This window comes from Pelodiscus sinensis, chromosome 24 (genome assembly GCF_049634645.1).
Source record: "Pelodiscus sinensis isolate JC-2024 chromosome 24, ASM4963464v1, whole genome shotgun sequence".
NCBI lineage: Eukaryota > Metazoa > Chordata > Testudines > Trionychidae > Pelodiscus > Pelodiscus sinensis.
In genome coordinates, this window is record NC_134734.1 from 10,272,591 (window position 1) to 10,299,332 (window position 26,742).

Consider the following 26,742-nt stretch of genomic DNA (forward strand, 5'->3'; position numbering starts at 1 on the left):
CCAGAACAAAGGATCTCTACGTCACCCAAAACCCAAGATCCTGCACCTCACAGCATGGATGCTTGTTGGTTTAGCAGTTTCGAACAACTCTGTTCTCAGCGGGTCAAGAAGGTGCTGATGCATAGCAGGAAAGAGTCTATGCGAGCTACTTACATAGCTAAGTGGTCCAGGTTCCAGGCATGGTGTGCGGCTAATAACCTTGATCCCTGTTCCACACCTTTACCGTGTATATTGGAATACATCTTGCAACTCCATGATAAAGGATTGGCAATAGCTTCCCTACGGGTGCATTTGGCAGCTATTAATGCTTTTCATCACATAGACGAACATGTTCGCACACCCTACTACAAAAAGATTCCTAAAGGGACTCTCAAACCTTAATCCACCCCGAAGACCCCCTCCACCCTCGTGGAATCTGGATCTAGTATTGCAAACTCTATCTCAGCCTCCCTTTGAGCCTCTAGCCACTATCCCGCTACGCATACTTACCACCAAGCTTCTGTTTCTCCTAGCCCTTATCTCAGCTCGTAGGGTTAGTGAGAGAGCAGCGTTTATGGCTTCCCCTCCTTATACAGTATTCTCTAAGGACTCAGTTACATTGAGAGCTCACCCAGCGTTTATTCCGAAGGTGTCATCTGAATTTCATATTAACGAACCAGTGGTTCTACCATGCTTCTTCCCTAAACCTCATGCCTCGCTGCAAGAAGCAATATGGCATATGCTGGATGTGAGAAGAGCCTTGGCATTTTATATTGATAGGACACGGGACTTTAGGAAGACGGACTGTTTAATAGTGTCATTGGCAGACCGTTCTAGAGGCCAACCACTGACCTCTCAGCGTATCTCAAGACTTATTGTTTCATGCATATCTATGTGCCATTCTATACGGGAGAAATCCCTGCCGTATCCTCCAAAAGCTCATTCCACCAGGGCGTTCTCCACTACTACAGCCTTCCTGAAGGGAGTCCCGTTCCGGGACATTTGTAGGGCAGCAACGTGGTCTTCTAATGTCACTTTTATGAAACATTATGCTATAGTTGACCATTTTGCTTCTGATTCTTCGGTGGCTATGGCAGTACTTAGTCATACTTAATTGTTATAAAAAAAAAATTGAGTTCGGAGCTCTCGGGACTCTTTGGTTACTGCTCCGGAGTCACCTAGAGTGGAGCACCCACGGGGTCACTTGAAGAAGAAAAAGAAGTTACTCACCCTGTGAAGTAACGATTGTTCTTCGAGATGTGCCCCGTGGGTGCTCCACGACCCACCCTTCCTCCCCGCGCCGAATTTCTTTCTTATCTCTTTCAGTTGAACGGATGAGAGGAACTGGTGGTTGCCAGCCTGCCTGCGACTGATCAAAGGCGCGAACGGCGCTTTGAAGGAGCGCGCATGCGCGGGCTGGCTGAGCACGGCTATGAAAGTTCTCCGAGCCACGGCACCGGGACGGGACCCGACACCTAGAGTGGAGCACCCACAGGGCACATCTCGAAGAACAATCGTTACTTCACAGGGTAACTTCTTTTTACCGGCACCGGTGACAGAAGTTCAGTGGGTGCCAGGGAAAACATTGGCACCGCTCCTGGGACCGATCGTGTCCATGTCCTGTGCACCACAGCCACCCCAGTATCAGTGGGCACCGCTTCCTGTGGCTGCACCTCCCCAGCACCTCCCGATGTGCTGCCCAGTGCCACGCCAAGCAGGAGCACCACCCCCATCTCCGGTTCTGGCTAATCTAGCTGCAGCACCGGCAGCGCTGCAGGCTCTGGCATCCACCGCCTCTACACTGGCACCAGTGTAGGTTTCAATACCAGTGCCGGCATCTGCCTCTCCACTAGTGCCGGCACCCGGCTTGGCACCGGCCTTGGCACCGGCGGGAGCACTCGCCGTGGCACCGGCTTTAATTGAAGCACCGGCTAGGGTGCTGGCACCTACACTGATGGCTGCTCCGTCTGGCACCGGTGATCTGGTGCTGGTGCCAGCGGAGATGAAGTACCTTCAGCCAGCTTCAGCTGATGCGTGCGCTTCATCGGCACTGGCTCAATTGCGGAGCCTCCCCAGATGAGGCTCTAGCTGACCCTGCACCATCCATGCCAGCAATGGACTCCAGGTCCCATCAGGACCTATTGCGTCGCCTTGCCTCCAACCTGGATGTACCGGTGGAACCAGTACCAGAGAAGTCAGATCCCATGGTGGACATCCTATCAGAGGATGCGCCTACCAGCCTGGCTTTGCCGCTAAACAAGATGGTAGCCAAGATTACTACCAAGCTTTGGCAGACACCTGCCTTGCTGACTCCTACCTTTAAAGGGGTTGAGAGGCATTATTTTGTCCTGCATTCTGAGCATGAGCACTTGTACTCTCACCCCATCCCGGGATCCCTCGTAGTCCAGGCCGCAGCACAAAAAGAAAAGCTGCCATAACCTGGGGCAACCCCAAAGGCCAGAGAGCCTAAGCTCCTGGATTTATTGGGGCATAAAGTTTATGCTACGGTGGGAGTACAGCTTCGCATTGCTAACCAACAGGCAATGCTAAGCCGGTATGCCTATAATACCTGGCAGGCTGTCGACAAGTTTAGGGATAAGCTTCCACCTGAGGCATGCCAAGAGTTTGCCATGGTGACTGCGGAGGGCAGGACCAGGGGCAGCCCATGCCTATAGGCAAACTAGGCAGCCGCCTAGGGTGCCAAGTTGCATGGGGTGTCAAATTCCAAACCCTGCCCCTTCTATTTCTCATGCCTTACCTGGAGCATGGCTTCCCTGCGGCCAGGAGGGGGGGTAAGTCCTGGGAGAGGCAGCGCGTGGGGGGGTTTCCCCGGTGCCGTGGGGGGAGGGGTCAGCCCCGGGGGAGGAGGAACACGGGGGGGGGGGTTTCCCCCTGCGCCGTAGGAGGGGGGGTCGCCCCGGGGGAGGCGCATGCCGGCTTCTCTCTGGGGTGGGGGTCTTGGGAGGAGGCGGATGCAGGGGAATCTCTCCCCCGACTGGCACCCTGTTCCCTCTCTCCGGCCCCCAGCCCCCGAACTCCATCCCCAGCTCCCAGCCCCAGAACTCCATCCCCAGCCCCTCGGTCATCAGCCACAGGACTCCATTTCCAGCCCGCAGCCACTGAACTCCATCCCCAGCCCCCTCAGCCCCCAGTCCCAGAACTCCAGCCCCCTGGCCTCTGGCTCCCAGCCCCAGCCCTCCAACTCCATCCCCAACCCCCTGGCCCCCAGCCTCAGAACTCCATCCCTGGCCCCCATCCCCAGCCACAGAACTCCGTCCCCAGCCCCTTGGCCCCCAGCCACAGAACTCATCCCCAGCCCCCCTCTCCCCAGCACAGAACCAAAATCCTCAGTCGATATCTGCCCTTGGAGTTGCGGGGGGGGGGGGGGGGGGGACGGGACGCCGATTGCATGGTTCGCCTAGGACACGAGTTGCTGGCAGCTAGTCTAGGGCTGCCCCTGGGCAGGACAATCGCACGTACAGCCCTGCAGGCCTCTTTAGATGCAGTAGATTCGGCCGCCAGGACTATGGCATTGGACGTGGTTATGTGCCACAGCGCCTGGCTGCAGGTATCCGGATGTGCAATCTACCATCCAGGACCTCCCATTCAAGGTAAAGGCCCTCTTCTCAGAGCATACAGACTCTAGACTGCACACATTAAAGGATACTAGGTCGACACTTTGATAATTGGGAATACACACGCCGGCTCCACAAAGGTGGCAACTTCCCTATAGACAGCTGGGTAGACCGCAGTTCCAGCAGGGCCATGGAAATTACTGGAGGTGCCAACCTCGTGCTCCCAATGGGGGTGTGGGGGCAAAGGGGGCTTCAGCCTCTAATGGCAGGGGTCATCACCCTCGTCTGGATAATGCTAGGGGAGCCGGTCAGAACCCTTCTCAGCAAGCTAAGCCCCAGTTTTGACAACATCTTCGAGGATCGTGTGCCAACCCCCCTTTTCTCCCCCTGTTTAGGGACAGGTTATCCCACTTTGCTCAAGCATGGGTCGAAGTTACCTCGGACAGATGGGTCCTCGATGTCATGAGGACGGGGTACTCATCCCTTTTCTGGGTTCCCCCCCTTCTTTCTCTCCCTCCCCGTCCCTTTTCAGGGACCTGTCTCACAAGGCCATCCTGCAGCAGGAAGTCCTCGCACTCTTCGAAAAGGGTGCGATAGAATGGGTCCCCTCCCATTTGGAGGGTAAGGGGTTTTATTCCCATTATTTTGTTATCCCATCACCGAAAGGGGGTCTTCGCCCTATTCTGGACCTCTGAAACCTAAACAAGGAGTTGATAAAGACAAAGTTCAGAATGCTAACCCTGGCCTCCTCCATTCCTCTACTGGAACACGGTGATTGGTACGCGGTCCTCGACCTCAAAGACGCTTATTTTCATGTAGCAATAAGGCCAAGTCACAGGAGGTTTCTACGATTTATTGTGTCCCCCAACCATTTCCAGTTTACTGTTCTCCCCTTTGGGCTCTCTACGGCCCCCTGGGTGTTCACAAAATGTATGGTGGTGGTAGCCGTATTTCTCAGGACCCAGAGTATCTAGGTTTTTCCCTACCTGAACGACTGGCTGGTTCGGGGGTGCTCTTAGGCACAAGTGGCAGCTCACGTAGGCTTTATAGAGTCCTTTTTCAGGAGAAAAAAAAACAGGACTATGTAGCACTTTAAAGACTAACAAGATGGTTTATTAGGTGATGAGCTTTCGTGGGCCAGACCCACTTCCTCAGATCAAATAGTGGAAGAAAATTGTCACAACCATATATACCAAAGGATACAATTAAAAAAAAAAATGAACACATATGAAAAGGACAAATCAAATTTCAGAACAGAAGGGGGATGGGGGGGAAAGGTAAATGTCTGTGAGCTAATGATATTAGAGGTGATAATTGGGGAAGCTATCTTTGTAATGGGTAAGATAATTAATGTCTTTGTTTAAACTTAGGCATAAAGTGTCGAATTTAAGCATGAATGTCAGTTCAGAGGATTCTCTTTCAAGTGTGGTCTTAAAAGGTCTTTGAAGCAGGATGCAGGTATCAAGTCGTTGAGACAATGTCCTTTCTGGTTGAAATGGCTCTGCCTATAAATCCAGCCGTTATGGAGCATGACAAGATAGTCTGACAGACCCCCACCACTATCTTCTCCCCCTCCTCCCATGGTAAGGGGACAGATAGGAAATACTAAATTCCCCCAAAGGGGTCGAAATTCCTCTTCTTCATCATCATCATAATCAACACCCATTCGTGTCTGATTCCTCCCTCACTATTTCCTTCCATCTTTCCCTGTCCAGTGCGGAGTGGCTTAGTTGGTGTGGAGCTAGTCTACAGAAATCTACTACATCATCTACTCATTCTCTGTGGGGTCTGTCTCTCCTATTCGGACCATCCATTATGCCGAATACCAAGGTCTTAACTTTTTGCTCATCGTTCATTCTGCAGATATGCCTGAATAGCTGTAACTTCCATTGTATAACCTTCTGCAGTAGGTTCTCTTTCGGCTGTATCTTCCTATATAATTCCTCATTGGTGACCTTCTGCATCCATCCTTTTCTCAGGATCTTTCTATAACAACTCCTCTCGAACGCCAATATCCTTCTCTTTGAATCTTTCATTATCACCTCATTGTCTTACATCCATACAATATGCTCCTAAATACACTCATTCTCAAGACACTCAGCTTTGCTCCTACGCTAATCGCTTTACTTTTCCAGATCTTATCCATTGCCTTCAAACTCGCTCTTGCTTTCATTATTTTAGTCACTATTTCCTTCTTATAGTCTAGATCATACATCATGTTGCTCCCCAAATACGTGAACTTCTCTAAGGGTATGCCTACACTACAAAGTTAATTCGAACTAACAGACTTTAGTTCGAATTGACTTTGATAGGCGCTACACATGCAAACCGCTAGTTCAAACTTAATTCGAACTAGCGGAGACCTTAATTCGAACTAGGTAAACCTCATTCCACGAGGACTAACTCCTAGTTCGAATTAACTAGTTCGAATTAAGGGCTGTGTAGCCACTTAATTCGAATTAGTGGGAGGCTAGCCCTCCCCAGCTTTCCCTGGTGGCCACTCTGGGCACCACCAGGGAAACTCTTCTGCCCCCCTCCCGGCCCCGGAGCCCTTAATGGGGTACGGGCTGGCTACGGTGCCTGTGCCAGGTGCAAGCCTGCCAGCACCCAGCCAGCAGACCCTGCACCTGGCACGGCTCGAGCCAGCCACCCACTGCCACCCAGCCCTCCGCCTCTTCCCGGGACCAGGCTGGCGGCTCCCAGGAGCCTGCCCAGGTCTGCAAGAGGCAGGTGCCCGCCTGGTCTAGTGCAGACATCGTGGACCTCATCCACGACCTCCGCACTAGGCACAGGAAAGTGGCCGTCTAGGGCAGGATAGCTGCCAGCCTGGCCACCCAGGAGCATGTTTGCATGAAAATCAAGGTGGTCCAGTGAGACCCCCGACCCTGAGCTTACAATGGCCGTACTGGGTCAGACCAAAGGTCCATCTAGCCCAGTAGCCTGTCTGCCGACAGCGGCCAACACTAGGTATTCTGGAGGGGATGGACCAAAGACAATGACCAAGCCATTTGTCTCGTGCCATCCATCTCCAGCCTTCCACAAACAGAGGCCAGGGACACCATTTCTACCCCCTGGCTAATAGCACTCCACGGACCCAACCTCCATGACTTTATCTCACTTCTCTTTAAACTCTGTTCTAGTTGTAGCCTTCACAGCCTCCTGCAGCAAGGAGTTCCACAGGTTGACTCTTTGCTTTGTGAAGAAGAACTTTCTGTTATTAGTTTGAAGCCTGCTACCCATTCATTTCATTTGGTGTCCTCTAGTCCTTCTATTATGGGAACTAATGAAGAACTTTTCTTATGCACCCTCTCCACACCACTCATGCTTTTATAGACCTCTATCATATCCCCCCCCCCCCCCCAGTCTCCTCTTTTCTAAGCTGAAAAGTCCCAGTCTCTTTAGCCTCTCTTCATATGGGACCTGTTCCAAACCCCTGATCATTTTAGTTGCCCTCCCCTCTCCCACCCTTTCTCTTCCCCTCTCTCACCTCCTTTTCCCAGTCTCCCCAGAGGTTAATCCCTCTCCACCCCGAGTTTTGTTAAATAGAGTTTCTGTTTTTGAACACACGTGTCCTTTATTTTTTACATCAGGAAGGGGGTTAGGGAGGGGTAAGTGGAAGGAGGTGAGGGAGGAATGGGGTACGAGCCCCCGATGGGGAGGACTGGGGTGGTTCTGCGGGCTCCTCGGGGTGGAAGCTCTCCTACAGCCCCCCCAGTTGGCCCCTCCCGGATGGCAGCCTGCGGCAAGTGCAGCCGGGCTGATGGCTGAGTGCAGTGATGTGCTGAGTGTGGGCATTCAGGGCACTCCAAGCCAGGACTGCTTTGCTGTCCCTCATCGAGTTAGACAAGCGAGCGGGGAACCCCTGAGAACTGTCTGTCCGGGGTGGGGGTTGGGTCCCTTTAAGCACAGCCCTCGGCTAGCCTGAGACAGCAGCTCCACGCTCTAAGTCCTAACCTGCCGGCACTGCTTCCGGCCAGCCTTAACCTCGGTTCAGGGTCCACTCAATGTGGACATGCTAGTTCGAATTAGCAAAATGCTAATTCAAACTAGTTTTTAGGTCTAGATGCACTAGTTCGAATTAGCTTAGTTCGAATTAACTAATTTGAATTAAGTTAGTTTGAATTAGTGCTGTAGTGTAGACTTACCCAAGGTTCTCTAGTTCTATCCCATCTACACTTTCTGTTTCCTTATCTCCAAATACCATTGTCTTAATTTTATTGATATTCATAATCAGTGCATACCGCTAAAAACAACTATTATTCCTTTTCACCCACCCACAAACTCCTTTAGTGGTGGACACGGCCCATCAGAGGAACAAACTGCATCAGTTCTTCTTCGAGTGGTTGCTCATGTCCATTCGAATTAGGTGTGCGCACCGCGTGCACCGCGTCTTCCGGAGAGTTTTCCCTAGCGGTACCCGTAGCGCCGGCAGGGCGCCCTCTGGAGTAGCGCCACCATGGCGGGGCATAAGTACCCCTGCCGGCGCTGCCCCACCTCAGTTCCTTCTTACCGCAGCGACGGTCGTTGGAGCGTCTCCATATCTCCCAGCTACTTAGTTAATGGTTTTCATTCTCACATTCATTGTAAATAGTTTTCAGTTAGATAGTTAGGTTAGTTGCTTTGTTCCTTCCCCTTTCGGGGTAAGGAATGCCAGGGCCGCAAGGCTTTAAGACGTGGGCTGACTGCGGGAAGTTTATGCCCAGGGGCGACCCTCATGACAGCTGTCTTAAGTGCCTGGGTGAGACTCATCTGGCTATTGCCTGTAAAATCTGTAAGTCCTTCAAGCCCCGTACCAGAAAAGAAAGGGTTTCCCACTTGAAACTTCTCCTCATGGAGACAGCGCTTCAGCCGGTGCCACCGGATCAGCCTGCGGTGCACAGCGCACTGGCCTCTACGCGGGACGCCCGTCATCGGCACCGCGCGTTGGCGTCTCGGCACCGATCACACTCTCCCCCAGCTAAGAGAGTGAAGAAATCCTGGGGAAGGTCCCCTTCGAAGAAGACAACATCGGCGGGGCACCGCACTGTAAGCTCTCCGGTGCGTGTATCGTCACCTCCACACCGTCGACACCGAGGAGGAGTAGGTAGTCCTGGTCGCCTACCTCCGCACCGCCTGTCCATGCTGGATACGTTCGAGGCGGCGCAGGACCGTATCAGCCTCACGACCTCCCCTCCATCCTTGGTGGACTCGGAAAGGTCAAGGTCACCATTGTCGGAGGCTCAGCTGGCTGCGGCCTCGCCACAGCATGGCCCAGGTCGGCATGCTAAAGTGGCTTATGCGTCGGGACCACCCCATGTGGGGTCAATACCGATCGCTACCTCGGCTCTCCCATTGTCGCTGAGTCATCACTCCTTGGGAGTTTCCAGCCATGCGTGTCCTGAGATGCAGCTGAGCTCCTTGCCACCTCTCCGCATGGCGGTACCAGTGCCGTATCTGAGCAGCCATGTGGCTTCCACTCAGACATCTCTCTCCTCCATGGAGGTCGCCCAGGAGCCGGCATCCGTCTCCGTGCCGTCATCGGCACCGGCATTGACCCAGTGGTCTTGCCAGGCACCGGGCCTGGGTACCCCGGTGCCGCATCCTTGGGCACAGTCTCAACTGGCACCGAGCTTGGGCACCCCGGTGCCGCAACTGCTGGCGACGCAGCCGACACTGGGCCTGGGCACCCCAGTGCCGCAACTGGGGGCCGTCGATCACTCGGCACCGGGCCTGGGTCCCCCGGTGCCGCAACCGTCAGTGGGCCTTCTGGCACAAGCCATGGGTCCCCCGGCCCCTAACGTAGTGCGGCCACGGCGCACTCATGCGGGCAAGCCCGAATCGATGGCAAGGTTTGCCCCGCTCTCTTCATTGGCTCCACCCTGGCCGGAGTCCGACTACTCTTCGGACTCGGATGCTTCCTCTGTCCATTCAAGCTCATCGAGGGCATCTTCGACCCATAGATCGAGGTCCAGACATAGGAGGGACCACACTCAACAAATGTGGCCTCCACACCCACAGTGGCCTTTCTGTACCCCCTGGGCCTACCACCAGTGGCAGGGTCAGATGCCCCCTTCTTTGGGGTTGGGGTCGTCAGGGCACCGTTCCCGTCCGTCTGCGTGCCTGTCTCGAGCCCCTCCCTCCTTGCTCCGGGCACCCCAACCCGATCCAGCAGCACCGCAACCATTGGCACCGGAGGTGGTCCCATCGGAAGTGCAAGCTGCCCAGTCGGCACCGCAGCTGATGACAACAGTTCCTGTGCCAGTTCAGGAGTCCTCGTCGTCTTCATCACCGGACGAGGCACTGGCAGACCCTGCACCAAGTCTGCCGTCAATGGATGCCCATACGCACCAAGACCTCCTCCGCCGTATGGCTGCCAACTTGGCCGTGCCGGTGGAACCTGTTATTGAGGACACAGATCCAATGGTGGATATACTCACGGACGACGCGCCTGCGCGACTAGCCTTACCGCTTAACAAAATGGTATCAAAGATCACCAATGCCCTGTGGCAAACGCCGGCAACCTTGACCCCTACTTTAAAAGGGGCCGAGAGGCGCTACTACGTCCCAAACTCGGGGCATGACCACCTGTACTCACAACCCACCCCTGGGTCCTTGGTTGTGCAGGCCGCGGCCCAAAAGGAAAGGCTTCCCCAGCCGGGGCCCTCTCCAAAGGCTAGGGAGCATAAGAGGATGGATCTATTGGGCCGTAAGGTTTACGCCACGGGGGCGTTACAGCTCTGCATCGCAACTCAGCAGGCGATGCTGAGCAGGTATGCCTTTAACACATGGCAGGCTGTCGAGAACTTCCGAGACAGACTCCCTGTGGAGGACCGTCAGGAGTTCGCGGCGGTTACCTCGGAAGGAAAGGTCATCTCGCAAACCGGCTCCAGGCGGCTCTGGACACGGTGGACTCAGCGGCCCGCACGATGGCGACCGGTGTCGTTATGCGTTGGGGGGCATAGCTCCACGTCTCGGGAATTCCCCCGGACATGCAGCATACTATTCAGGACTTGTCTTTCGAGGGCAAAGCTCTGTTCTCGGAGCACACTGACTCTAGGCTCCATACTCTGAAGGACACTAGGTCCACCCTGAAGTCATTGGGCATCCGCATGCCAGCTCCGCAGCGGTGGCAGCTGCCCTATAGGCAGCAGGGAAGGGTGCAGCCACAGGTCCCACGTGGGGATTTCTGGAGGTGCTGTCCCTGGGCCTCCGGTGGGGGTTCCGGGGCGGCTGCGCACCCTCAAGGGGCTAGGGACCGACGTTGTCGCCCCAGGGCTGATACCCAGTGTGGAGGCCCTCATGGCCCTTCCCATCAGGGCAAACCCCAGTTTTGATGCCTCGCTCGAGAGTCTCGTACCAATCTCCTACCCGGGGCCCCTGTTTGGGTCCAGGCTTTCCCTTTTTGCCCATGCATGGGCCATTATAACGTTGGATGCCTGGGTTCTCAACATAGTAAAGGGAGGGTATTCTATCCCGTTTCTAGGCCCACCGCCCTCAAAACCCCCTTCTCCGCCCTTTGTAAGGGACACCCCTCACAAATGCATCCTGTACCAGGAGGTGTCCACGCTCCTCAAAAAAGGAGGGATAGAGGAGGTTCCTCCGCAGCTACGAGGAAGGGGTTTTTATTCCCATTATTTTGTTGTCCCCAAACCAAAGGGGGGGGTCCGTCCCATATTAGACCTTCGAGACCTAAACAGGGCGGTAGTAAAACACAAATTCAGAATGGTGACTCTAGCATCAGTCATCCCACTGCTGCAATTAGGAGACTGGTACATGACTCTCGACCTCAGGGACGCGTACTTCCACGTGGCAATCAGACCCAGCCACAGGAGGTTCCTCGGGTTTATGGTGGGCCAACACCATTTTCAGTTTACGGTGCTCCCTTTTGGTTTATGTATGGCACTGAGGGTCTTCACGAAATGCATGGCAGTGGTTGCTGCATATCTTTGCAAACAAGGGGTGCACGTCTTCCCGTACCTCGATGACTGGTTGATCCAGAGTTGCTCGTACGGGCAAGTAGAAGCTCATGTGGCACTCACAAGAGCCCTCTTCCTAAGGTTAGGACCCCTCATAAATATCGAGAAGTCGTCTCTAACCTCCTCACAACACATACAGTTTGTGGGGGCCCTCCTCAATTCAAGTGTGGCCAGGGTGTTGCTGCCCAAAAGCAGGTTTCTCTCCATAATGGAACTGATCTCAGGGCTCTATCGATCCCCTATAACGACCCCTCGGGTCTGCTCCAGGCTCCTGGGCCATATGGCAGCGTGTACGTACACGGTCTGCCATGCTCGGTTGCGGATGAGACCCATGCAGGCGTGGTTGGCGAAGGCCTTCAGCCAGTCCAGGGGTCTTTGGGACTTGGTAGTTACGGTGCCCAAAGTAATTCTGGACTCCCTCCTATGGTGGACTCAGGAACCGGTGGTTCGCAGTGGGGTCCTGTTCAATCCCCTTCCCCCCTCCCTGACGCTGGTCACCGATGCATCCGATCTGGGCTGGGGAGCGCACCTGGGACGTCACAGGACACAGGGCCTTTGGTCCCCCTTGGAGCGAACCTTGCACATAAACGTCAGGGAATTGCGGGCAGTGAGGCGAGCCTGCAAAGCCTTCCTGCCAAGACTCGCCCACCGCTCGATCCTGGTCCGTATGGACAACACAGCGGCTGTTTTTTATCTCAACAAGCAGGGTGGGGCGCGTTCACCTCCCCTCTGCAAAGAGGCCCTACAACTTTGGCATTTGTGCATCACGCACGACATCACTCCTCAAGCGGAATACCTCCCGGGGTGCAAGAACCTCCTAGCGGACACTCTGAGCAGATCCTTTGGAGCCCACGAGTGGACCCTCAAGGACTCTGCTCTCCGTTAGGTTTTCCGCAGGTGGGGTTATCCCCAACTAGACCTGTTCGCCTCGGCAAGCAATGCCAAGTGCAGGAGTTACTGCTCCCTGCTGGGGCTGGGGAAATATTCCCGGGGGGATGCCCTGACGACCATGTGGCCGGGGGGCATCCTCTACGCTTTTCCTCCATTTCCCTTGATCTCCAGAGTACTGACCAGGGCAAGAACATTTCGGTCCTTGATCATCCTCATAGCCCCCAGGTGGCCCAGACAGTTCTGGTTCCCCATCCTGGTGGACATGCTGGTCCAGGACCCAATACCTCTCCCTCCAGTCCAGGATCTGCTGACCCAACCCTGGGGCGAGGAAGTCATGGTTCACCCGGCTCTCCGGTCTCTCCACCTAATGGCATGGTTTATCCGTGGTTGAACCAACCGGAAAGGGAATGTTCCCGAGAGGTTCAGATGGTTCTCCTCAGTAGTAGGAAACCCTCTACCAGGCGGTTGTACGCAGCCAAGTGGCGGCGCTTCTCGTCTTGGGCGTCCTGAAGAGGAGTGTACCCATCCTCGGCTCCTATCCCAACTATCCTTGACTATCTTTTCCAGCTTCGGTCTAGTGGCCTATCTTTCTCTTCTGTCAAAGTCCATGTGGCATCTCTCTCTCCGCCTTCCATGTTGGTACAGCAGGAGTCTCCCTTTTTTCTAACCCAGTGGTTAAACGGTTTCTTACTGGCCTGGAAAAGCTGTACCCCTCGGTGAGGGCCCCGCTTTCCACCTGGGACCTTAACGTGGTCCTCCACAGGCTTATGCTACCTCCCTTTGAACCGCTGGCCACGTGTTCCCTGCTGCACCTTTCATTGAAGGTTGCTTTTATCCTGGCTGTTACATCGGCTTGGAGGGTGTCGGAACTAAGGGCGTTAACTATAGACCTGCCCTACCTTGTCTTTTCCAGTAACAATGTAAGGCTACGGCCTCATCCAGCCTTCCTTCCAAAGGTAGTATCACCATTCCACCTGTCCCAGGAGATTTATCTCCCAGTGTTTTTCCCAAAGCCCCACGCCTCCTCTAAGGAGCGGGCTCTGCACTCCTTGGACATTAAATGGGTGCTGGCGTTCTATATTGATAGGACCAGGCTGTTCCGTAAATCACAACAGTTGTTTATTGCATTCGGGGACAGGGTCAAAGAGTCACCTATTTCCACGCAAAGGCTATCAAGATGGGTGGTGCAATGAATCACAGAGTGCTATCACCTGGCTGGTAAAACCCCACCCAGGGTGAAGGCACACTCCACCAGGGCGCAGGCATCCTCGGTAGCCTTTGGTGCCCAGGTACCGATCACAGAAATTTGCAGGGCAGCCACTTGGTCTTCCCTTCATACGTTTGCAACACATTATGCACTACCTCAACAGGCCAGGGAGGATGCAAGGGTGGGCTCCGCAGTCCTTGAATCTGTGATGTAAATATGTACATATATAGATCTGGTTGTCTTGTTCTGGGTTGGTGACTTGTCACTGTTATTGTTCAAATAAATCTGTTTATTGTTCACCTTCCTTTATGACTCTGGTGCTATGACTGTTCCGACCCCTCCTCCTTGGGGTTAGCTTGGTAGTCACCTACTTTGAATGGACATGAGCAACCACTCGAAGAAGAAAAGAACGGTTACTTACCTGTAACTGTTGTTCTTTGAGATGTGTTGCTCATGTCCATTCGACTCCCACCCTACCTCCTCTTTGTCGGAATATCCGGCAAGAAGGAACTGAGGTGGGGCAGCGCCAGCAGGGGTACTTATGCCCCGCCATGGCGGCGCCACTCCAGAGGGCGCCCTGCCAGCGCTACGGGTACCGCTAGGGAAAACGCTCCGGAAGACGCGGTGCACACACCTACTTCAAATGGACATGAGCAACACATCTCGAAGAACAACAGTTACAGGTAACTAACCGTTCTTTTCCGCTCTACCCCTGCTAAGGACTGTACGAGATTGTATTTGTTTGGCAGAAAAGTCTATACATCATCCACACTGCAATTCAGAGTCACCAGTTATGCTGCACTCCTCAGTAAATATGACTTCAACAAATATTCAAAGTTCAACACCTTTTATTGAGGACATACCCAAGGCCAAGAAACAGCAGTTTAAGGCTGTCATTGCAGAAGGACGTGTGTGTCTTGAGGTGTTTTAGCTGGTTTTTCGTCCCCCCCGGTTCTGTATTTTACTTTTTTATATAGAATATTACAGTCTTTTTAAAAAAAAATTAAGTTGCCTCAAATATTTTAAATAGAGGGCTGGGGTAAAAATATTTTAAATAAAATAAGGACATGCAATATCATGAACAACTTTATAAAAGGCTGCTCTTCATGGTGAGGACACCACCACTAGATTGACAGCAATCACTATCGTTATGAAATGGGCCTCCTGGTTCAACTCTTCGGCATTTCCTCATGAGATAGTTAGCTGTGGAGGAGCTACCATTTGAGGGTGAGAAATTGTTTTCAGCTAAAACCAACAAGGTCCTTCACTCCATGAAGGATCCCAATGATGCTCTGCTCTCTTGGTATCCATACACCTGCAACCAAGAAGAGGCAGTATAGATACCAACCATACCCAAGGCCAAGGTATCCAGCTTACACATATAAGCACCAGAGACATAACCACCAACCACAACAACGTGGTCATGGCAGAAAGCAGCGCTACCAATCAGCCACAGTAACAAAATAAGCAAATTTTAGATGTTGGTCGAGAGACCAAAAATGATTTTATCTGCTCCAGAGTTGTCAATAAATAATAAGCCATTCATCCATTGCCTTCCATCCTTTTATACCAACTGGCAGAGCATAACATGATAAATGGGTGCTACAAACAATACTCTCAGGATACACCATTCCTTTTCTCTCCATCCCTCCCTCCTATCCTTCTACCTGTCCCTCTTCAGGGACCACTCTCCTGAGGCCATCTTAAAACAGGAGGTCGATCATCTCTTCCAACTGGGTGCTAAAGAAGCAGTCCCACACGAATGTCAAGGGAGTGGTTTTTATTTGCACTATTTCCTCACACAGAAAGAGAATGGAGGATAATGCCCAATTTTGGATCTCAGAGCCCTCAACAAATTTGCAAAGAGGCAAAAATTTAAGAGGGTGACACTGTCTACCATTAATCCTTCTCTGGAGAAGAGAAGTCTCTGAAGAGAGTCCACCAGGAAAACTTATGTCTACTAATGGAACAGATTTTCCCAGTGGAAATGCACTCACGCTATACCCCCTGAAACCGCCCCTCTCCCCCTCCTATTGGACTACCTCTTGCACCTTAAGGAGTCAGGCCTGGTGCTAAGTACTATCAAGGTTCATGTAGCTGCTATAGCAGCCTTCCATCACACCACTGAGGGTGAGTCTTTACTTTCAAACCCAATCACCAAAAGATTCCTCTCTGGTCTATAAAACACCTTTCATCTGTTCACCTACAAATTCCCATCTGGGACCTAAATCACAAGCTTGAGCCTTACAGAGCCGCCTTGGCAATCTGCCCTTGGTCATACCTGTCTATGAAGGGATCTCCTTTCTAGTCACAATAACCTCCAGTAGGAGAGTGGGGGAACTTGCCTCCCTAATGGCGGACCCCCCTTTATACAATTTTCAGCAAGGACCCCAAATTTCTCCTGAAAGTTCCATCTCCTTTCCATATCAACGAACCGATACATTTACCTGCGTTTTCCCCCAAGCCGCATACTGATCCATCACACTCAGCATGGCACACCCTCAACGTCCTCAGAGCACTCATGTTCTACGTTGATCGTACAAGAGCCTGGCGAATATCTCCTAGACTCTTCCTAGCCTTTGCAGAACGATCTAAAGAGCTCTTCTCAGAGAATCTCCAAGTGGATCTTTTCATGCATCCACACATGCTACACCATCCACAACAAAGAACCACTGGGCACCATCACTGCCCATTCTACCAGGGCCCTGTCCTCTACAACAGCTTTCCTCAAAAATGTACTTCTCCAGGACATTTGCAATGTAGCCACTTGGTCATCGGACCATACATTTGCACAACATTATACTCTGGCATCCTCCATCGCATAATCAATGGCTGTCAGACAAGCAATATTATCCTCGGTGACAATGACAGGGCTCCAAATCCACCTCCACGAGCCGACCACTGCTTTATAGTCACCCAGAGTGGAGCACCTCCAGGGACACTACTTGAAGAAGAAGAAGAAGAAGAAGAGTTACTCAGCTTGTGCAGTAACAGTGGTTCTTTGAGATGTGTGTCCCCGTGGGTGCTCCACTACCCTACCTCCTTCCTGTGTTTTGGAGCCCCTTTACTAGCAAAGGTAGAGAAGGAACAGAGGGAGCTGCGCTGTGCATGCACCTAATGGATACCAACGGTACGGGGGGGGGGGGGTGCTACAGCATGTGTGTGGCGTGGTGGGCACTGCTAGAAAATCTCTAATTTCCAGTGCAAGGATGCACCAGCACCCCCGGGGACACATATCTTGAAGAGCCACCGTTACTACACAAGATGAGTAACTATTTCTTCTTCTTCGATTGGCCCCGTGGGTGCTCCACTCCTGGTGTCGGGTCCCATCCCGGCGCCGCAAATCGGAGAGGTATCAGAGCTGTGGTTCGCCGTACCGCACATGCATGGTTGCCTTTGGTGGTGTTTGCGCCTTTGATCTGTGGCGCGCGGTCTGGCCCCGCTCAGTTCCTCTCATCCATCCCCGGTCGCGGACGGAGCTCCCTTTCTGTCAGTTTCAGCTTTGATCATTCTCTTTAGATCTCGTCAACAACTGTAAATAGTTTCAGAGCTTTTCATCAGTTACTTACTCTCTTCAATAGTTTCTAGTTAACTATATGAAAACAATTTTTTTTCTTCCCTCATAACTTTGGGACAAGCCGTTACGGCTACCTGCTTTACTAAAGGAATAAGGAGACAGATGGACGCGGGAGAGCAGCTGGTCAATTTCTCTCTCCCGATCACTTTCAACTATGTCGGCATCCCCGGGTTTTAAAAAATGTTCCATCTGCCGAGAAGCCATGCCGGCTTCTGATGGACATGACTCATGTATTAGGTGCTTGGGGGAGACTCATGTCCCCCAAAAATGTACCCATTGTACTAAGTTAACTGCAAGGGTGGGGAAGGATCAAGACGTGTCTCAAAATGATTATGTATGGCAAGGCTCTTGAGGCTGATGCCATCCCAACCTCAGGGACAGGAACACATAAGCGGCGGGCCACATCTCCTGGGACGGCCATTACAAACAAGAAGAAGGCGTCCCCAACACGATTCCTCCCGCCTACCAGCAGGGCAAGATGCCTTGAGAAATCTTCTGGGGCTACTACCCCATGACAGCAAGCGGCTCCTAGGACAAAGAGATCCTCTGAGCCGGGACCAAGAGCATGAGCCACGTTGGCTCTAGCAGCAGCGCGAAAGCCAGCACCGCCAACGGCTGCTCAAGCGGTGCCGGCTGTGGTGTGATTAACTCCTTCGGTGCCGAATCCATAAGCATCCCCTGCTACACTGCCAGCACCGCGCACTATGCCGGCACCAACCACATTGGTGGCACCGTCAACACCGCCCCCATGTGGGGGCTCCTCAGCACTGCAGCCACATTTGGCACTGGGCTCACCAGCTGTGCATGAAATTGACAAGGCTCCCCACCTCGCAAAGCGGCAAAGGAAATTTACAAGGTACTGTCTCCGTCTCCTACCTTTTCTCCAGGACCGTCTCCTTCTCCACCAAGGCACCAACGGCACCAGGACTACAGTGTCTCTCCTACCTACCAAACACACAGATGACCCGCCTATAGGGACACTGTCTACATAGAAGTGCGACGCTCTCCATCGCGTTCTCATTCACCCAGGTGGTCACCAAGTTGTAGATCACCTAGACTATCACCGTGGCATGTCTATTATGTCCGCAGTGAACGATCCTCCAGATACTCGTCCCCAGCACGTTCTGAACAGTATTATGGACACTACTACAGGGCTGACTATGATCATTTCCACCATGGGCACGCTTCTTTGTCCTACAGGGGCTCTTCATGAACCCCCTATCACCCAACGTGCAATACTTACCTGAGCGCTCGCAGCAGATACTTTCGCCATCTCCATCGAATAACCTGGCTGCCCACCACGAACACTCGGAACCAGAAGAAGGCCAATTGTCCGAAGCAGAAGATCTTCACCACAACTGATTGTACCTTTTCTTCACTGGATGAGGCAATGATTCCAGGCGACATCTCTCTACTGATTGACCTGAAACAGTTTCAGGACCTGTTCAAAAGAGTTGCAAACACACAAGAAATACAATTAGCAGTTGTTCCCACTAAACAACATCATCTCCTGAAGAATCTGCGACAGCAACAGCGAGCAAAAATTGCCCTTCCTATTGATGAAGCAATCATGGAAGTAGCAGAGGAAATATGGCAGACCCCGACATCAGTTGCGCCAACAAGTAAAAAGGTTGATAGGAAATATTTTGTGCCCGCCAAAGGGTTGGATTTCCTTTTCAGTCATCCTCAACCCAACTCCCTGGTAGTTGATGCGGTGCAGCACAGAGCAAAAGCACCTCAATACAAAAACACATTGTCAGACAAGGACAGTAAGAAATTAGATATCTTTGGCAGTAAAGTTCACTGTTCGGCTACGTTGTTATTACGTATTGCAAATTATTTGGCCCATCTTTCAAACCATAATTTCAACAATTATCCAAAGTTGGCGGAGTTGCTACAACACTTCCCAGATGCCAAGAAACCTTTATTGAAGGCCATAGTCCCGGAGGGGTACATATACTGTAATACCACTTTACAGATGGCCATGGATGTGGCCGATACAGCCGCACAAGTCACAGCTACGGGAGTTGCCATGAGACTGTCTTTCTGGTTAGCCTCTGCAGGAGCCCCGCGGGAGCTTCAGAATAAGGTGGAAGACCTACCCTTTGATAAGCACAAGCTTTTCGCTCCTAACACCGATGAGGTTCTCCATTTTGGCAAGGACTCCCATACTACTCTACGTACATTGGGAATGCACACACATCCTTATAGGCGCAAACATTATTACCCTTATCAACGAAGGTTTGATTACACGTTTAATAAACAACAACCACGTGCCCAAGATAACCAACGCTTCTGACAACATCCTCAATGCAAACAGCCCCAGATAAATCGTTCGTCCAATCAATCTGTGGCAAAGCAGCAAATTTGACTTCCCCATCGAGGATGCAAACACGACTCCCACGTTCAACTCTGTCCAGTTCTTTCACCATCGGCTGAAGCCATACCACCATCATTGGTCCAATATCACCTCGGACAAATGGGTACTGGAAGTAGTACAATCTGGTTTCTCCATTCCCTTTCTCACCATTCCCCTAACTACCTCACCTACCCCATTCCTTTTCAGGGACCCCTCTCACGAGCACCTGTTGAAACAAGCAGTTCAGTGCCTTCTGAACATCGGTGTGATAGAGAGGGTACTAAGACAGTTTTGAGGGAAAGGATTTTATTCCTGATACTTCCTCACTCCAAAAAAGACAAGAGGATGGAGACCCATTTTGGACCTATGCAAGTTAAATCACTACCTCCGGAAACATCGATTCAAGATGGTGACTTTAAATACTATCATTCCATTGTTGAACAGGGGAGACTGGTTTGCAGTCCTCAACCTGCAGAATGCCTACTTCCACATAGCAATCCATGTGGCACACAGACGTTTCCTCCGCTTCCAACTAAGGGAAGACCATTTTCAGTACAGAGTACTGCCTTTTGGTTTGGCATGCGCACTCAGAGTCTTCACCAAAACCCTAGCGATAGTGACTGCCCACTTACGCAGAGTAGGAGTGACAATTTTTCCCTACTTGGACGACTGCCTCATCAGAGCACGAACATATACAGAGGCGAGGCAAATGGTAACAACGGCCTCTCAGACCTTCAAATCTCTGGGTCTCCTCATAAATGTGCAAAAGTCTTCACTAGAGCTGACTCAGGACCTGACTTTCATAGGAGCAAGACTCGATTTGAAGACAGCACGTGCTTTCTTACCCACTGAACGTTTTACTGCGATTCGAGACCTTGTATACACGCTGACACATGCTCCAACGCTTCCCGTTCGCGCTTGTTTACAACCAATGGGGCACATGGCTGCTTCAACTACTGTAGTTCAAAACACAAAGTTGCATTTTCGCTGCCTCCAACACTGATTGGCCACAGTTTATACTCCAGTGAAAGACAGCGTCCACAAAGTAGTGGTACTACCACCACATGTGCAACAATCCCGGCAGTGGTGGACCAAGCCACACAACCTCATGAAGGGCATTCCCTTCCATCGCCCACAACCGTCAAAACAAATAACAATGGATGCGTCTCTTACCAATTGGAGAGCGGATATGGATAACCTCACTGTCCAAGGTCGCTGGTCCACTCAGGAGATGCTCTTATATATCAACGTTCTTGAGCTAAGAGCAGTACGACACAAGTGCCAGCATTTTCAGTCCCATATAAGAAACACGACTACCAGAATCCTCATGGACAACATTGCCACCATGTATTACGTGAACAGACAGGGAGGCACTCGATCCCGATCCCGCTATATAGAAACAATGCGCTTGTGGAACTGGTGTATCCGCAACAACACCGTGTTAATGGCCTCCTATCTACTGGGTATCCACAACTCTATTGCGGATTCACTCAGATGTTTCCCCCATGAGCACGAATGGAAAATTCGCACAGACATTCTGCATTGTATTTTCATCCGGTGGGGATTTCCTACTATAGACTTATTCGCGACTTCAGCCAACGCCAAGTGTCCCAACTATTGTTCCAGAGCAGGAATAGGACGCCATTCTGTGGGAGATGCCTTTCTCCGCCACTGGGGAACGTTATTATTATACGCTTTTCCCCTGGTCGTCCTAGTACCCAAGATTCTGGAAAAGGTCACCATAGAAAAGGCTCAAGTAATTCTCATAGTGCCAGTGTGGGCACATCAGCCCTGGTATTCAACACTCCACCAGATGTCTGTCAGAGCACTGTATAGGTATGTCTACACTACCCCCCTAGTTCGAAGTAGGGGGGTAATGTATGCATACCGAACTTGCTAATGAAGCCCGGGATTTGAATTTCCCGGGCTTCATTAGCATAAAGCCGGCGCCGCCATTTTTAAAAGCCGGCTAGTGCGACCCCGTGCCGCGCAGCTACACGCGGCACGGACTAGATAGTTCGGATTAGGCTTCCTAATCCGAACTATCTGTACGCCTCGTGGAACGAGGAACGAGGCGTACAGATAGTTCGGATTAGGAAGCCTAATCCGAACTATCTAGTCCGTGCCGCGTGTAGCCGCGCGGCACGGGGTCGCACTAGCCGGCTTTTAAAAATGGCGGCGCCGGCTTTATGCTAATGAAGCCCGGGAAATTCAAATCCCGGGCTTCATTAGCAAGTTCGGTATGCATACATTACCCCCCTAGTTCGAACTAGGGGGGTAGTGTAGACATACCCTATGCTCTTCCTCTTCTCCCAAACCTCTTGAATCAAGACAATGGCTCCCTGTGTCATCCGAAACCTTCCACCTCACGGCATGGATGCTAGTTGGTTCAACTCTGCTGAACACTCATACTCACAAAGAGTCAAACAAGTATTAATACACAGCAGGAAGGATTCCACTTAACTAGCCAAATGGACCAGATTTAAGGCCTGGTGCGACAGTAATAATATGGATCTGCACGCTACTAATGTATCCCAGATACTTGATTATATTCTACATCTTCATGACACAGGCCTTGCAATAGCCTCCTTGAGAGTGCATTTAGCGGCAATTAGTGCATTTCATCGTGTGGAGGAGGGGTTCTCCTTTTTGCTCACCCCACCACAAAGAGGTTCCTGAAAGGACTCATGAACCTCAACCCACCACAACCACCACCACCACCACCACCATTCTGGGACATAGACTTTGTTCTGGACTCATTGACTCGCCCCTTTGAATCCTTAGCCACAATATCATTGCAACTCCTTATCACTAAACTTCTATTTCTGCTTGCCCTTACATCAACTCGCAGTGAGCGAGATAGCAGTGTTCGTGTCATCACCACCTTATACAGTCTTTACTAAAGAGTCAGTGACACTGAGATCTCATCCGGCATTTATTCCGAAAGTTTGTATGGATTTTCACATCAACGAACCGGTTGTGTTTCCCTGTTTCTATCCCAAGCCTCATACTTCAAGGCAAGACTCAGTATTACACACACTGGATGTAAGGAGGGCACTAGCGTTTTACATCGAAAAACGCAGCAGTTCAGGAAATCGGAATGTCTAATAGTGTCGCTAGCGGACCGCTCCAAGGGACAACCCTTAACTTCCCAGCGCATTGCAAGACTAATAGTGTCATGTATTACCACCTGATATTTCATATGTAACAAACCTCTTTCCTGCCCACCCAGGGCCCATTCTACTAGAGCAGTAGCCACTACTACAGCCTTTCTAAGAGGTGTCCCATTTCGAGACATTTGCCGAGCAGCAACATGGTCCTCCCACTCTACCTTTATGAAGCACCACACTGTAGTAAATCAATTTGCTTCCGATTCCTCGGTGGCTACAGCAGTTCTCTCTCGTACCCAAAAACCTTAATTCTGGAGCCCTCAAATGTTTGGGTACTGCTCCAAAGTCACCAGGAATGGAGCACCCACGAGGCCACTCGAAGAAGAAGTTACTCACCCTGTGAAGTAATGATTGTTCTTCGAGATGTGCCCTATGGGTGCTCCATGACCTGCCCTTTCTCCCTGCTCTGGAATTTTATGTTTCTAGTTTCAGATAGCGGGTGAGAGGAACTGAGCGGGGCCGGACCACGTGCAACAGAGCAAAGCTGCGAACGCCGCCAAAGGCAGCCACGCCTGCACGGTCTGGCAGACCACGGCTCTGATAGCTCTCTGATTTGTGGTGCCAGGGTGGGACTCGACACCAGGAGTGGAGCACCCACAGGGCACATCTTGAAGAACAATCGTTACTTCACAGGGTGAGTAACTTCTTCTTCTTTGAGATGAGTGTCCCTGGGGGTGCTCCACTACCCTCCCTTCCTCCCCTCTACTTCAGAGACCTTTTAATTAGGCTGGGTTTCTGGGTAGAGAAGGAACTGAGGGGAGGGTGGCCGCACATGTGTGATCAAGTTGCATGGTGCTCGTGTGCCCTGCTTTCCATGCATGCATGGCCCCCTAGGCACTGCTGTGAAGAATATGGTCTGTGGTGCTGAAATGCACCGACACCTGCTATGGAGCACCCACTGGGATGCTCCTCTTGAAGAACATCAGTTACTGCTAAAGATGAGTAACTTCTTCTTTTGTGGCCCTGACAGGAGCTGAATTTGGGGCATCATTTGAAGTGCCAGCAGGACAGGTGCTGCAGAACTGCCACCCTAACAGGCCCTATTGTGGGCAGCTTTTGCAGAGAGGCACTGGGATGAATGGGCCACAAATGGTGTGCCCCAAAGGCAGGTGGAGGCCCATTGGTGGGTGAGCTCCATAGCCCAGGCCTTTCAATGTCTCTCTTCTGGTTCCTGCAGGGGGACGGACGAGGCGTTCCAGGCACTAGAGGATAACCAGGTCTCCCTCTCCACTATGAAGGCCTCGCGCTTTGTCAAGCCCTTTGAGAAGGAGGTAGATCGATGGGAGCGCTGCCTCTCGCTCATCCTGGAGGTGATAGAGATGGTGCTGACTGTGCAGAGGCAGTGGATGTACCTGGAGGTGAGCAATTCCCCAACCAGCGTCTCTGCCCTTCGCTAGTCTCTGCCCCACTAGTGATGGACAGGACCTGGGTTTGCAGCTTTCACTGCCCCTTCTACCTCCTGGCCAGGAACCAGTTGGGGGGTCCCACAGTAAGGATGTTAGACTAGTCGATTAGTCAACTATCTGATAAGCATTTGCTTATTGGATAGTTTTTTGACTAGTCAACGGGCACTTCCGCATTCCTCCTTAGAAATGTACAAGAGCCCCCACTGGGCCTCTTGTTCATTTCAAAGGAGGAATGCGGAACTCCATGTACAGCCAAGGGCCAGCAGGAAGTCCCGCTGACTCCGGGCTGCATGTGGGTGCCTTCTTTGAAATGCACAAGCCTCCCCAGCAGGGGCTCTTGTGCATTTCAACACCATGGAGCCTGGGGTCAGTGGGAGACTGAGTCCCCCGCTGACCCCGGCCTCCATTCTACACTGCATGCTGCTAGGAGCCCGGGGTCAGCTGGGGTGGCAGACTACTGGGGCAGCTCCTGTGTTGTTGACTGGCAGATAGTATGGGATAAGGATGTTAAAATATGGTTAATTGACTAGTCGATGGAATTTCCATTGATTAGTCAACAGGCACTTCCGCATTCCTCCTTTGAAATGCACAAGAGCCTCCGCTGGCATTTCAAAGGAGGAATGCAGGGAGTCCCCAGCTGACCCGGGCTCCTAGTGGCATGCATACTCTTTGAGCACCTTGCTGATCCCGGGCTCCATGGCTTTGAAATGCACCTGCTGGGGACTCTTGTGCATTTCAAAGAAGGCACCCAGAGTCAGCGGGATTTTTGCTGACCCTGGGCTGTATGCAGAGTTCCACATTCCTCCTTTGAAATGTACAAGAGCCCCAGTGGGGTCTCTTGTACATTTCTAAGGAGGAATGCAGAAGTGTCTGTCAACTAGTCAATTAACCGCATTTTAACATCCTTATCCCACACTGCCTGTCAGTTAGCAATGCAGAGCTTTCACATGCAGAGCCAACACTTGGATCTTTGTCTCCAGGACCTGTGAGTCAGGGGAAGGGTCCCTCTCCCTGTGCAACACTGTGGGTCTGATACAAGCCCTGGTCTCCCTCAGGGATCAGGCCATTGTGGGGTTCGGTTGCTAAGCACAGCGGCTGACGCTGTGACCTAGGATGCAGTGACCTGTGGCTCATGATTCAATGGCTTGGCCCATGATTGTCTCTGGGCTGGGAAGCAGCCTGCCTGGCAGATTGTCCCTGGGATATTCCTGCCCTCTCTATTCCAATCCCCCACAGAACATCTTCCTGGGAGAAGACATCCGAAAGCAGCTGCCCCAGGAATCGGCCTCCTTTGATCAGATCAATACCAGCTGGAAAATTATCATGGACAGACTTAACAAGGATAACAATGCTCTGCGTGGGACACATTACCCAGGTAGCTGATGCTCCCCTCCCTCCAGACCCCACACCACCAGCTGGTTGATTCTTCCCATTCTACCCTGTTCCCTGCCATGGGGCTGCCTCTGCAAACTGCAGCCTCTTCTTGTCTCTAGCTCCTGAAGGGGGATCTGCTCCGTATCTGGTTCGGTGCTGTAGGGAGCTGGGGCAGGGCTCAGGAGGGTGAAACAACCCCCTGTAACAGGCTTGATCTTGTTTGTAGTCCCTTGTGTTTTAGAATGGAAAGCAAAGCCACTGTTTGCAATGTGAAAGATAGCAGCACACTGGGGCAGGGCAGGGGACTGGACTCAATGACATCTCGAGGTCCCTTCCAGTTCTACTATTCTGTGGCTCTATGACCTTTTCTGAGACTGATCAGACTCATTGCACCTGGGGCAGATGCCAGGAGACAGCAGGCTGCCACCCTGATGATCTGACAGGGTGACTCAGAGCCACAGGGAGTGTTGGATTCATGGGAATGGGAGGCTGTTCCATGCAAGCGGTAGTAGGAATAAGCTGAGTTAGGGGAGGGAGAGTGAGCAAATAAAGTGGGACTCTGCAATCTCGGACGAGGACTTGACCTTGCATCTGAAGGGGTGGAGGTGGTGGGAGCTTTCTGGGGCAAGGTTGCTGTGACCTGTCTGGGTTGGGGCCAGCAGGAGTCAAAGGGCCTGTGGTGCTTTTCCCCCAGGCCTCCTGGACAAGTTGGTTGAGATGAACGGTGCCCTGGAGGAAATCCAGAAATCCCTAGACATGTACCTGGAGACTAAGCGCCACATCTTCCCCCGCTTCTACTTCCTGTCCAATGATGACCTACTGGAGATCCTGGGCCAGTCGCGCAACCCTGAGGCCGTGCAGCCCCACCTCAAGAAGTGCTTCGATAACATTAAGTCCCTCAAAATCCAGAAGGTGTGGAGCCAGCCCAGCCTCTTCCTGCTGCATACAGAGCCCACGACCCGTCTCTCCATTAGGGATGTTAAGTAGCGATTAATTTGCTAGTTGAGAAGTCGATGGAATTTCCATCGACTAGTTGACTAGTAGTTAGGGAAAGGCAGTTACAGCACTCCCTTCCAGGACTCAGCACAACCCCTCCCCCCCAGCTCTGCACTCTTAAAGGGATAGAGAGGAGCCAGTGCACAAAGACGCTTTCTCAGTCTCTGGTCCCCTGCCAGGTCTCAGGAAAACCCCAGCTTAAGCTGCCGCTGCTCTGTCCCTTTAAAAATGCAGAGTGGTAACTGAGGGTGGG

The 26,742-nt window shown here is 52.0% G+C and overlaps 1 protein-coding gene across 9 annotated transcripts in view; it reads left to right on the plus strand.

Annotated features, from left to right (window-relative positions):
* Positions 1-26,742, plus strand: part of DNAH2 (dynein axonemal heavy chain 2) — a 293,067-nt gene that overhangs the window by 126,833 nt on the left and 139,492 nt on the right. For all 9 annotated transcript variants that reach the window (XM_075908075.1, XM_075908072.1, XM_075908076.1 and 6 more), the window contains 3 exons: positions 23,891-24,071; positions 25,356-25,494; positions 26,188-26,405. In XM_075908075.1, the coding sequence (XP_075764190.1) occupies positions 23,891-24,071; positions 25,356-25,494; positions 26,188-26,405 (538 nt within the window). The remainder of the gene's footprint in view (positions 1-23,890; positions 24,072-25,355; positions 25,495-26,187; positions 26,406-26,742) is intronic.